Source organism: Prunus avium, chromosome 6 (assembly GCF_965620075.1).
Source record: "Prunus avium chromosome 6, drPruAviu1.hap1.1, whole genome shotgun sequence".
Taxonomy (NCBI): Eukaryota; Viridiplantae; Streptophyta; class Magnoliopsida; order Rosales; family Rosaceae; genus Prunus; species Prunus avium.
The window spans coordinates 390,992-403,966 of NC_142289.1; the positions used below are offsets into that span (position 1 = coordinate 390,992).

General features: G+C 36.4%; 3 protein-coding genes across 3 annotated transcripts; 1 reads left to right on the forward strand and 2 right to left on the reverse strand.

Annotated features, from left to right (window-relative positions):
- Window positions 1-6: 6 nt before the first annotated feature.
- Window positions 7-443, forward strand: LOC110760462 (ubiquitin carboxyl-terminal hydrolase; the record flags this gene model as incomplete). Its single annotated transcript, XM_088254979.1, has 1 exon — window positions 7-443. A coding segment is annotated over one exon (315 nt), but the record flags the coding sequence as incomplete, so codon positions are not given.
- Window positions 444-3,038: 2,595 nt separating this feature from the next.
- LOC110760461 (uncharacterized) lies at window positions 3,039-6,736 on the reverse strand. Its single transcript, XM_021962724.2, has 14 exons — window positions 6,286-6,736; window positions 6,019-6,138; window positions 5,822-5,878; window positions 5,601-5,696; window positions 5,317-5,433; window positions 5,043-5,161; window positions 4,843-4,944; window positions 4,592-4,708; window positions 4,367-4,435; window positions 4,096-4,162; window positions 3,794-3,847; window positions 3,594-3,683; window positions 3,466-3,507; window positions 3,039-3,384 (listed from the first exon to the last, which is right to left on the reverse strand). Exons 1-14 carry the CDS (start codon window positions 6,304-6,306, stop codon window positions 3,289-3,291), a joined length of 1,167 nt encoding a protein of 388 aa, XP_021818416.1. The 5' UTR covers window positions 6,307-6,736; the 3' UTR covers window positions 3,039-3,288.
- A 1,037-nt stretch (window positions 6,737-7,773) lies between these two features.
- On the reverse strand, window positions 7,774-9,690 carry PIN5 (Auxin efflux carrier family protein). The gene is made up of 4 exons (XM_021962702.2): window positions 8,843-9,690; window positions 8,587-8,744; window positions 8,288-8,364; window positions 7,774-8,196 (listed from the first exon to the last, which is right to left on the reverse strand). Exons 1-4 carry the CDS (start codon window positions 9,618-9,620, stop codon window positions 8,124-8,126), a joined length of 1,086 nt encoding a protein of 361 aa, XP_021818394.2. The 5' UTR covers window positions 9,621-9,690; the 3' UTR covers window positions 7,774-8,123.
- Between the last annotated feature and the right edge of the window lie 3,285 nt (window positions 9,691-12,975).

The window sequence follows — 12,975 nt, forward strand, 5'->3', positions numbered from 1 at the left end:
GATTGAAATGTTTGTTTTTTGGTTTGTGAGGCAAATGGGTCTGCGGCGGTGGCAGCAGCTGCCACGGATAAAAAAGACAAGGCGGAGCCGCTGGTGCCACTCGTAGGAGCTGAAAATTTCAAGACTCTCTTGATGAATGAGACCAGAAGGAGACTGAGGAGCTTTCAGATTTGTGCATTGTGTACTTGCTGCGGAGGTGCCAAAGGACTTTGCTTGCCGTCTCCTTGTTGCTATGCCATCAATTGCAACATTCCCAACAGGCCCTTTGGCTTCTGTTCGTTCACTCCCAAGACCTGTAATTGCTTTGGATGCCATATCTAACTCTTTCTCTATATTTTATAATTTATAATTTATAGTTTATATTGTTTTAATTTGGGTAACCTTAATTTTGTTGGGAGTCTGGATGAAAAAAGAATATCTGTTCTTGATTTGTTTGTTTATAAGTTCAGAAATTTTATATTTTATCAGTTGTGGGGAGGAGGGGTGCTATTTCCAGGTTAGTTTTTGCTAATCTCTAGTGGGATATTTTCCATTATTTTTTTGCTGAAATAAGCAATGCCTGGAGATAGCACATTGCTAGAATAGCAGGATTAGCATAATTTTGTGAGGTATTTGAGGAAACATTGTCCTTGTTAATGGAGCTATTGGGGCTTATGATATTTTATTGACTTTTCAAAACAATAAATTAATGTAAGTGCTCAGCAGAGCTGCCGTGACACTCATGACAAGGATTATGATTCAGGTTGTCTATTATTTTAGTGTTTGTGCTCCTGTTATATGTTTAATTGTTAATTTGTAATAGTGGGCCGTGTTCATATTGAAGTAGACATGTTTTGGTTAATGTTTTTGCTGCTTCTAAATTCTAATCTAATGACACTGCCTTCTACTCTGGCTGGTCTTGCACTGGATGTTTAGAAGAAAGTGAATTGTTTGATGATCTGTTATTGTTTATTTGTTTGCAATTTCAAGCATTTCATTGGGTAAATAGATAGATACTTTATAGTTTATGCTTCTCCTTTTGAAGTGGCTACATTTCCTGCTTCCAGCCAAAACAAAAGGGAGGATATGGCTATGGCTAATAGCGCTTGAATTTCAAGTGGGTTTAGTAAAACACAAAGACATGTTGCATATTGTGTCCTTCCTGCCAAAGTTGCAGAAGATTATGTATTGATTTGAGTGGCAACAAGATTTGATAAATGGGTACCCTAATTGGTGGAGAGAGAGAGAGAGAGAGGTGCCTTGCCAGCTATTGAATTACCTCAAATATATGAGATTGCTAAGTGTTGGTAGTGATTTTAATTGTAGGTGGATGAGGATATGCATGTAGGTGTAGGCTTGTGGACAACAGTAATGTTAAGGTAGCTGGAGGTTGGGCAATTAAGCCTTAGCCACTAAAGTTGCTACAGTGGCTTGGATGGCTATTAATGCAAACTTTATTACTTGTATTATTCTGGTTTCTATACAACAACCCTTGTATTATGAATAATATGCTCTCTCCTTGTAGAGAGGGTTAGAGGTGAAAGTCTCAATCGACCAAAACTCTGTGTTTTCTGTGGGGTTATATAGATAGATAGCTTGTTGCAGGGTTGATGAGAGTGTTATATACACAGTACAGGAGAAAAACTTGGTTGTAATGGGGATAGCATATTTGCTATTCCCGGCCAATAATATTATATTGTGTGGAAAATTTATCATGCGTGTCATTGATCGGAAATAACAAAATAGTGGTGTTCTCATTTCATGGTCACAGACAGAAATGGGCATGCAGTAGTCGAGCTTGTGAGCTTGGAGGCACATCGATCTGATTTGGTGTCTTGAAAAGAGTGTTTTAGGGAATCTCATTGACCTATGTATGTGAATTGTGAATTGTGAATTGTGAATTTGTGATGACTATATGCAAAACATGCCAACAAAACAAGACAACCCATGTGCTGCTCTCACAGGAAAAGAAAAGGACCATATGATATATGACAAATTGACAATCACAATCAAATGGTGGGCGTTACGTTTTCATCATGTCATACCCTTCCTTGGTTTCCTGTGGACTTCCCTGCCTGCCTGGTCTCACTGCTGACTGGTCTAACCGAGGTCATGTTTTCTTTTATTCTTGAAAAAACAAAATCCCATTTTCGTGTGTTCTTCCCTAATAATTTTGCTATCATGTTTGCTTGACTTTAACATTATGCAAAATCCTCCCATCCTAACCCATTTCTGTCATTGTGTCAACTCAACGAAATTTCACAAAGGCCGTCCCCTTCTTTCAACCTCAACACAACGCTTAGTTGCTTGCTTGACTTGGAAGTGTGAACCAGTTGTAAAGTAGTTGTTTTTAAGCATGACTTGGAAGTTGGGTTGACAAAAGTGTCCTATCCTCTTGTGCTGAATAATTATCTAAAAATGAGCTGTAAGCCTCTATCTCTCTATGTATGGATGTTACCATACACTAAAGCCCAATCATTTCACACTATCCATTTTCGTTTTCCTTGTTTTTTCTCCCTCCTCCTCCTATTCTACCATCTAAACTAAACCCTTTGTTTTTGGATTGCTTGCTTTGTGTTGTGGTTGTGGGACATATACATTTAGCTTACTATTAACTTGTATGGGTTTGACAAGTAGAAAATTCAAATTGTGTATTGTTTTTCTTTTTTCTTTTTTCTTTTTTCTTTTTTCTTTTTTCTTTTTTCTTTTTATCGAGGAAGAGAGAGGGAATCAAACTTAGAACCTCGAGTGCAGAGATAAATATTTTTAACCACTTGAATTATAAGCATATATATACATTAAGTTTTACATAAGAGAGAGAGAGAGAGAGAGAGAGAGAGAGAGAGCACACTGCTGCTGAGAGACATATTGTGGTTGCCAAATTAGTAATTGCAGCATCTACTTCATTCTTTGTTTGCATTCCTCTTAGTCTTTAGTATGTAGCTACGTCATACTTTACAACCGCTATCCTCCTCCATCAAGCAAGATATTTAACCAACCACTTTTACCACCAAAACTTGAGTGCACAACATCTTCGAGTAAAAGAAAAGACTTAGAAAGAAGAAAAAGATGACGAATGTGATATGCTCTTCTCACTGTCACCAGTCACTGAAGTGAAGTAAAAATTATAATAAGAGGGGAGCGAGTTGATTTCTTGCTCCTCATACCCTCCCTATACCAACATTTACATTTCCACTGTCTTGTGCAGAAGCAGAAGAAGAAGAAAACAAATTCAATCGCATTCTAAAGAATATTGAGTTGGTGATATTAATTCCTAATCTCAGCTAGCTTAAGCTTGTCTCATCTCACTCACTTGTATGGATCAATCCAACATTTATCATCCTTGACAGCTCGTTCCCATTTCCTTTTGAACACCTTCATTTCCTTGTAGGATTCTCTCCTCACCTACACCCAAATACACAACAAACTATTTTAATCCGAGTTAAATCCTAATCAACTCAAAAAATTACATGTCAACAGACTTACATCAACTCTATGGTCCTTTCCACTAGATTTTGATGATGATTGCTGCAAAATACCAACAACACATTAACTAGTCAGCCTCAGACAGACTTCAAATATCCACAACACAAACACAGCAAACATTTTCTCACCTCATTTTCATCTGAGCCTCCCAATGTAGGGCGACCATAATGGATTATGTACTCAGCATCCACAACACCAACTTTTTTAGTTCGATCGCCCTATTTAAACACCAAAACCAGAAAGGCCTCTTTAGGAAACGTTAAGGAAATCCTTAGAAAAGAAAGCATTAAAAGAAAAAATGACATAACAAGTAAACTGAGAAGCTTGCCTGTGCACAATAGCCAAGCTGCATATCCAGGCCCCACGCATGAATCAAGTCATTCTGCAAAGATCAAATCACAATTAACACCATTTCAATGTAATTTAGATTTGTTGTTTCTGTGATCCTATACATGAAAGGGAGAGTGAATGTGTGTTTATGAATCAAGCTTGATTTACAGAGTATTAGTTTGGCTAATACACCTGACAAAAATATGAGCCTCATATTAGTTTGGCTAATTTCTTGTGCTTTCTGCTCTAAGGCCAGAAGAAAAGCTATCTTGAAGTCCCAGGACAGTAGAAATAACACACCTGGATCATATGCCATACACAGCGCCAGGCAGCTCTCGAGAAAACAGGAGCCATCACTTCTATCCACCTGCAATGCAGATTTTCATTTTAGTTTCCTTCCTCAAGTAAGATAACTTCTGCAACTACAACAGTAATGCAACAGAATTTTCTTAAAATAGCTCACACAGAGAAAACCATCCATCACAAAATTTCATACAACACAAATTTCTAAGCTTTATAGTATAAGCCAAATAATTGAAATAAGGTAGTTGTAGTCCAAACACATTTTTACCCGGTGCAAGGGGGAGCTGTACTGCTTTCATCACAACCGTTCCCATTGTTACTAGCCTTGTAAGTCCTTCTGCAGACAAAATGGATCAAAATCATGTACACCATGAATATCATAGTCAACAACTGCTTGAAAGGATGCTTCAAATTAACCAGGAAGTCGGATTATCACTGTCAAGCCTTTAGAATCACAGATATTAGTATTAGGAAGGAAAATGTTATGAGAGACCTGTGTGCTATCGATCCTCTCAAACGCGCAGTAATTTGATGATGCACCTCTGACTTGGTATAATCTAGTGCTGGTTGTGATATCTCAAGGCCTTCCTTTTGAACAATGGATACATACCTAAAAGTGTCAAAGAAGAAGACAAATATCAAGCATTTGTTAAATAAAATGTACTGTCATGTGGGATATAAGAAGCTTGGAACTCTTAATTTCAGCATGTAGAAATTTGTCAACAGAGATGCAGCCAACAATACCGTTTGGGGTGGAAATTTTCAACTCCAAGGTCCTCATCCCAGAGAAAAATGTAACTATACTCAGCAACTATATCAGGATGCAAGAAACGCTTGGCAAACCACCTAGGCATCAAGAAATCCATCACCAAGAAAACACATCTCAGTAATGCAACTTCCATCAAAACTGTTCTGTTGTCAGTCATGCAAGGATAGACCCATACCATTTAGTTTGATTGATTGCAGATACATGAATAACAAGATCACTCCATTGAAATTCCTTCCACTCATCGACGATGCCATCATAATGGAAAAGCATCACAACAAAACCACTTGACAGAAACTGCAATATGGAGAGTGAAAAGCAATTACTTGTGCAGCTATGAACAAGAAAAAGAATTATCATCAGTTCTTTTCTTTTTTTCAAGGGGTGTAAGGCTGGGGCTTAGAATAAAGATTTACTTGGGACCTTTTATGAGTATGGCTTTATAGGAATACCTTTTTGACCATTTTACTGACAAGATCTTTTTGCTTTATACCAACAGCCATCGCAAATAAATTAGTTGAATTTGCATCTTTCTTCTCCAACAAGTTAACTGAAGATTTTGAGCGTTTCTGGTCAAACAGTGCAAGAGTAATTAATATAAACCTTCAGCACTTACACTTGGAACAGGATGCGAAGGTTACATACACAAACATATATCCTCCCAATTCAAGGGAACACATCAAATGAAGGATTACTAATGAGAAGTTCCATCCAAGATTCCATAAACCTACCTTACCTTTTTTTCATTCCATAAGGGCCGCATTTCCAAATTAGAAGTCTTGGAGACAATATCTTGAGGCAATGCCTCACTTCCATAAGGCCTGTATTGATTCTAAAACAGAGAAACAATTATAAGTGATAAATCCCCAAAACTCATTTTCTAGGAAAGACTAAAGATGCAGGACGGATTAGACTACTTTCGTGGAAAATATAATCGGTATGGAATGATTAACAAACCTTGCATTTGTTATTTAGATTCTGCAAGCTGTTTGTGACTCTCCAAAGTGATGATTTCTGTGCAAGAGAGTGGTTATCAGAATGATTAAAATTCCCTTCTTAAAGCCTCGTACTGAGTCAGAAGCTGAACTTTGAATTCTAATTTTAAGGGAAACTGCAGATAATTTGATAAGAAAAGCAAGATGAACCATACATACCTCTTCTTTGTACTCTGATGATAAGGTGAGTATGAGAAACAGTAGACATAACAGAGAAGCTGCCGGGAGAACGTTACAAAGGCGTGATTTCCCGCTTCTTGTATCTGCACGTAAAGTCACCTGAGAAGAGGAGGTCATAAGATATTTTAATGGCTGTATAAAAGTTTTGATTCTCTTAACAAAAAAATTAAGAAGAGATTGAATATAAAATCAAGAAGATTTACAATATTGATTGAATATAAAATGAAGAAGAGAGCGAGTGCTTACAGAATTGGGGGAGGACTTCATATTTTTACATGGGGACGATGAACAGAAATCATGCAACAACAAACAGATTTCTGTTCTTTCTTGTTTCGTTTCTTCTCTTTAGGATGAACACAACAGAATGAGTTGCAGAAAACACGATGAAGATGATGATTGATTGATCATAGATGAACAGGAACAGGAAGAGGAACCCAGAAACACTGTATCAGAAAAAGAAACAAGAGCGTCACAGGAGCAGCATCAGCATTAAGATTGGGTGCCTACCAATGATCACATGATGATGATCACACCGTAAAACAAAACAAAACACATTGAGTCTAGAGGCAGGAGGCAGGAGGCAGGAGGCAGAAGGCAGAGGGTGTTTGTTAAGAGAAACCCGAATAACACGCAGAAGATTAGTCAAAAAAATAGTGGGGAAGCACAACTCTCACGATCTTCCTTCTTGTCTTCCTTTTCTATAAGTAAAACTAGTCTCCACAATTATAATTATAATTTAATTTAATTTAATTTAATAATCAATCATAAATAAGAGCAAAAGTAGACAATAATTACAAAATTATGATACTGTCTTTAATTTTGTTTTTGTTTTTCTCATGCTTGGAAAGGAAGGACAACATGTTGTCACGTTATGGGTTTATTTATTTCCTTTTTCAAAAAATTTAAAAATTTATATTTTTGGTGGATGGTGTGTCGTCTTAGCTTGTAAATTGTACTTAGGTTGCAGATTTTTGATTAGATGAGACAACAACACTTTCTTCACGAGATAATATCATTATCAACCTTGTAAATTCTTGTATCTTTATCTTTTGACTTCATCAGTTTTACTTTTATTCTCTTTCTTTTACAATAAAAATTAAAATAAATAAATGGCATCTATCTTTTTATCGCTCCCTTAGATTAAGATTAAGAGAGAGTTATCCAAACAAAAAAAGCGCGTAACAAACGCTTCTCTGTGTATATCTGTGTTACGTTGCAGCAAGCAGCTGCATATTTATATATACATACAGTATATAGTATACTGTCGTCTGCTGCTAAAAGAAAAAGAAAAAGAAAAAGTGAAAGGTAAAAGGCAAAAGGCAAAGGAAATTTTTAAAAACTAAAAAATTCTTACATTTTCACATCGCAAGCTTCTCCTTGTTGGTTTTAGCAGGAGCCCTATTCAATCATATCATATGCTACTAAATTCAAGTATACGAATCAATTCAAACCCCACATTAATTCTTAGTGAATTTGATTCGATTGATTGATGTATATCTCTTACATGTTCGTAGTATCGTAGTATTCTATAGTCAACTCTCATTATGGCATCGGCATATCATTCTCAGTGTGTATAAATGAATGAGAGAGATATGAAAATGTATACACAATAATTGTTTTCTTTTTCCTCTTGTATTTCTATCAAAAATATCAATGATGTGGTCCCTCTCCCTCCCTATGATTATGATATCATGAATCAAAGTTTGTCAAATTGTTGAAGTGCCACAATCAAGATTCAAAACAGTCCCTTCTCATTGAACGTGGCTTTCCAAAGCCCAAAGCAGAAAAACACTATGGGCCTGTCATTTGGGTTTTCATTTTGAATGAGCCTCTTGAGGAAGGCAAGACTCATTTCTGGGTTGAAGCCTGATTAAAGGCTCTTGAGTTGAGATTAGGATAATAATGTGAATTAGATTACAAGTTTTGGCAACTACAAGACTAATTTAATTAGCCTCTATAGCTTTAAACCATGATCATACAGAAACAACAAAATTTCAAACAGATAGAAAACAAATGAGGACCAAGAGCAAGAGGCAGCGATCATATTTCTTTCCCCTGGATTGGTTGAAACGCGCGTGTAGTCGTCAATGCACAAATTCTAGAACTGCATAGTAAGCGATCAACACTGGAAGGGACACTATCATGCCAAATATCACCCTGCATGCACACACATATCAGTTAGAAATATATATATATATATATATATAGAAAAAGGAATATATGTTAATAAGGAGAGGCAGCTACATACGCTGTACTGAGCACCTCCGCATGGAGTCCGTATTCTTTGGCAAATATGAAGGAGGTAATGGACTGCGGCAATGCTGCCTGCAAAATGCTCAAGTCAAGTTGTGTAATATATGGATTCCAAGTTGACAATTCATATCAAATTAATTAATGAGCACACAAACAACAATTAGTGCGGTACTTAGCTTCAATTTCTTTAATAAAAGTTAATACACAATTAGTGCGAAAAGAATTGTGTGGCGTTGGGAACTATAGTCAGATCTCACCAAGCATCAAATTAAATAAAGCCAATTTGGGAGTTACCTGAATGATGGCAACACGTAAAACGTCACCATGCAAGCCCACAGCGATGGAGCCAATAGCCATGGCTGCTGGTCCAGCAATAAACCTCAAAACCATCCCTATTATAGTCAGGCTCGTCCCGCACGCCACGAATTTTTCCTGCAGTGCCATGAAGATACCTGCATACATACATGCATACATATGAGTATCAAAACGTACGACACATATATCTACATATATATATGTAAAAGAACATACATATATCAGTGTCACTCACCCATGCTAAACATGGCAGTGCCTGTACCAGCTTTTGACATGATTAAAACAGATCCTTCCATAATGCTTGGCAACTCAATATGCCACCTGCTTGATATAAAAGCCCATCCAATCCCAATGAAAACCGCATACGAGTTGGGATTCATCCCAAGTTTCAGCCACACAGCCTTCATCAAGTACCAGAAAGAAGGCCTACTGCTGCTCGTCGTGCTCATTGCCGACAACCCTTCTACATCTTTCCCTCCTTCACCTTGCTCCACCGATTGACTTGTGTTAGTCCCCGAAATCATATGCACATCTAACGACCCCGTTCGTCGAAATTCTAAGACGAACAGAAGAATTGTCAGCCACACGATAGCCTGCACCACCGATGATTGAACAACAAGATCAACGGCTACCTGACCATACATGGCTCTCATCAAGGGTACCCCTACCACAAGCGAATTTGTCAAAGTGCACAAGGAGAAGCTTGTGATGGACCAACTATAGCTTCCCTTGCTACTACACTTGGCCCATAACGCAACCACCGCCACGATTATGAGCTTTGAGATGGCGTCCGCACCGATGAAGCTGTAGTTCCATTTGTAAGGATCAACATGAGCTGTGAATTCAAATGTGAAGAGTGGGAGAGTGAAGAAGCAAACAAAGCGGTTGATTGCACCACACTGCTCGGGTGTGAAGATGCGCCACCACCTCACAGAGCCAAACCCTAGAATTAGGGCAAAGTAGAGTGGCACCATGGCCACCACCACCTTGTAAACATCTCCCCAACCTATCATCTCTGCAAGAATGATATTAATTCTAGTGAGTGTATAGTTAGCTTGGCAATGTTGATGAACTTGATTGGCTACTTATATATATATGCATGCACAGTGCACTGCAGGACAACGCAAACTTTGTTCCTTTGTCTTTTTTATTCTTTTTTTTATCTTTTTAGGAGGGATCGATGTTATTGCAAAGATGATGTAACGTGCAATATCATTAAGCGAATGAGAAACAAATTATACGACTTTTATCAAACAGTTATAGTGTATGGCCTTTTGCCGGACTTGATGAATATCTTGAAACTTGGATGTTTCTATCCTAAGGAAAACTTTTGCCTGCAACAGTTAAAATTGCCCTCTGAATGGACCTCATTAATTATGAAATTCGGTCAAAAAAGTCTTGGAGAGTTCAAACACATCATGTTAGTTAGTAGTTATGTGGAAGACTGCATCAAGAGATAGGTAGGTTGGTGGTGGTGGGTGTATATGATTCTATGCGCGCGCGGGGTGGATTCTCAATATTAGTTTTGGTGTGAGTGCCTGAAATTGTAAAGTTGCTATCACCAATATTGGTCAGCAATCTTTTATAATATTATTAGAATAAGGAACGAGGTCCAGCAATTATTCCACCCACCTTTGCAAATTGAAAATTTACACCATATTATTATATATACATATAGCTTTCATGCTTGCTATCTTGTGGAATTCAGAAGCGGATTTGTGCAGAAATTGTTTCAATTTGTTGATCATATATACTGCAATAATGCAGAAAGCATTAGAAAAATCAGCATCCTTGTCACAATTTGCATCTTGTAATGTCACCATAAAGCCTTATACATATATGCCGATTATATATCTGGGAATTTGACCAGTGACTGATCCATATATAATATATGCTTTCGTCTCCATAAGCATATGGAATAAATTCTATATATATTTTTCATGTGTGGCCGACTTAAACTCATCAATTCTTTAGCTTAATTAGCAAATTAATGAAATCCACTGCAATTTCTATATATGAATTCAAACTCCACTGACATTGATATTCCTCTGGTTTTTGATGGGATGTGAAATATGCTTGATATTTCTAATGGTTGGCTCAGTTGTTGGGTTTCTTCCTTTAGCAGTTAATTGGATGGTTTGGAATGCCTTGCGTGTTAGTATTATGTCTCTAGTAGCTATTACTGTCGGTCTATATATAAAAGGGAGTACTTGAGAGCACTCCCTACCACAAAAAATTCAGACAATTTTGGTCCGCAGAAATATTTAAATCAAAACGTTCTTTGTCTTCTTTTTCCATTGGCTTCTGTTCATTCATTATTTCTTCCATCTTACTTTTAAAAACAAGTAATTAACTAGTAATTAAGTCAAATAACATGTCTAGGTAGTGATTTTCTTAGTCATCATACATAAAAGTTTTGGTTTACTTACGTTGGAATAAGCTAGGTCAATCTTAATATAGAAATTAAGAGCTGTGCGGCTGTGAAGATGGATATAGGTTTTTAAACAAAAGGGGTTCTTAGATCTAGGTCCAAAACGATTAGCTGTCATTGGGTTTAGTCCTCGTGTTTTTGGTTTTAGATGTAGGTCATTTGACATTTATTACTTTTTTGTTGTGTCGATTTTACCCTTTAAGGTAAATAAGGAGAACACATTGAAAATCTAAATTTAATGCATTATTTCCTTGAAATTGAATTCCAAATTTTGAATTTTGAATTTTTTTTCCTTGATAATATTCCTAATATATAGATAAAATACAATTTAATCAATAAAAAGTAAAGACTCACATATTATACCAATCGATCAGACAAGCACCCACATTAAATTATGTACCTGACATACAGGTAAATAATGTTAATATATACAGGTATATATGTACCTGCCTTATAGGTATATATATACCTGCCTTACAGGTAAGTGTTTTTTTCTTAAGTTTTCTTAAGCAGTTTTTTTCTAGAGGTTCATATTTATATACATACGTACATGTCTTCCATGGATTTTTATCTCAGTTGAGTTTGAAGATCCATACCAAGATATTATATGAGTTCAATTAGCTGGGCTAGAGGGTATAACTACCTAGACTAGAGGTAATTTATGGATTTAATTACCTGGACCAGAGGTAATTTATGGGTTTAATTACCTGCATACTGCATACGAGGTGTATGCATAGGTACCTTACCTATTGTTAAGGTATGAAGTTTTTATGAACTCTTATTACAAATTTTGATGTCGGTATACCTTGGGAAAATTTCAGAATTCAATAAATAGATTTGCAATTAAATTCAAATCAAATATGATAATTAATATCCTACAAATCAATAACTTACCAGTTTTAGGAATTCATAATTTACCTTATTTATGTTTTAGGTGCATAACTGGAACAAAAAATAAAAAATAAAAAAAAGTAAATATCAATAAATTGAAATAGGCATGTAATCTTATGTGGTGCAAAAGTCAAAGGACTTGGATCAACAACAATTTCTGCGTGGATTGCACCCAAAGTCTCTCCTCATAATTGGACTTTAGGGTTTAGGGTTTCTATAAACAAAACAAAGTGCTAGCTAGGGCGGACGCATGCAAAAAGGTTCTTGTATCTCTCATTGTTTTGCCATCTCACATCTTAGGCAAACTGAGGCAGAGGATCAAAGCAAACCAAGCCACCTTTCTCCATCCTTAATTAATAAGTGCTAATTTTGACTTAAGCATGCATGCAGTTGCCAACAAATGAAGTGACTTTAAATATAATTATATGCTCAGTGTGGTGAAATTAGGAGATGATGAGTAGCTGATAGCATCCAGTGTTTGACTTGTTTTGCTTTAATTATAGATAATTAGTGGCAAGGGCATTAAGCTTGCCACTCGAGCAATACGTGTGGATTGTTTGTTTTTTGTATGGTTCTCATTCCCCTCTGTCTCTGTATGCGCGTGCTTATTTCCATTGTCTTCTTCTTCTTCTCTTCAGCTGCGCTTTTATTTTTATTATTAATTTTTTCTTGAATTTAATATGAAGGGTGCATGCAAATTGCAATGCAGTGCAATGAAAGAATATATAAAACTAACACAAATTAAAGAACAAATTCTCGAAAAAACTGAGTGGTTTCTAAGATGACAAACCATCATCTTTATTGTGACATGAGATGGGAAGTAGCTTATATGAGATGGTAATAATAATATTCTACTCAAAAGCTTGGTGCGCTTTATGTGGCAGAATATAATATAATATAGTATAAATTTGTGTTGAGATTGACAAAGCAGCTTGTAGGAGCTGTGCGCTTTGTGTTTTGTGTCTTTTGACAATTCAGATAAGAGATGGAGACAGAAACTGTTTGATATTTGATTGGACAAAAATAAGAGAGGAGAGGACAAAACT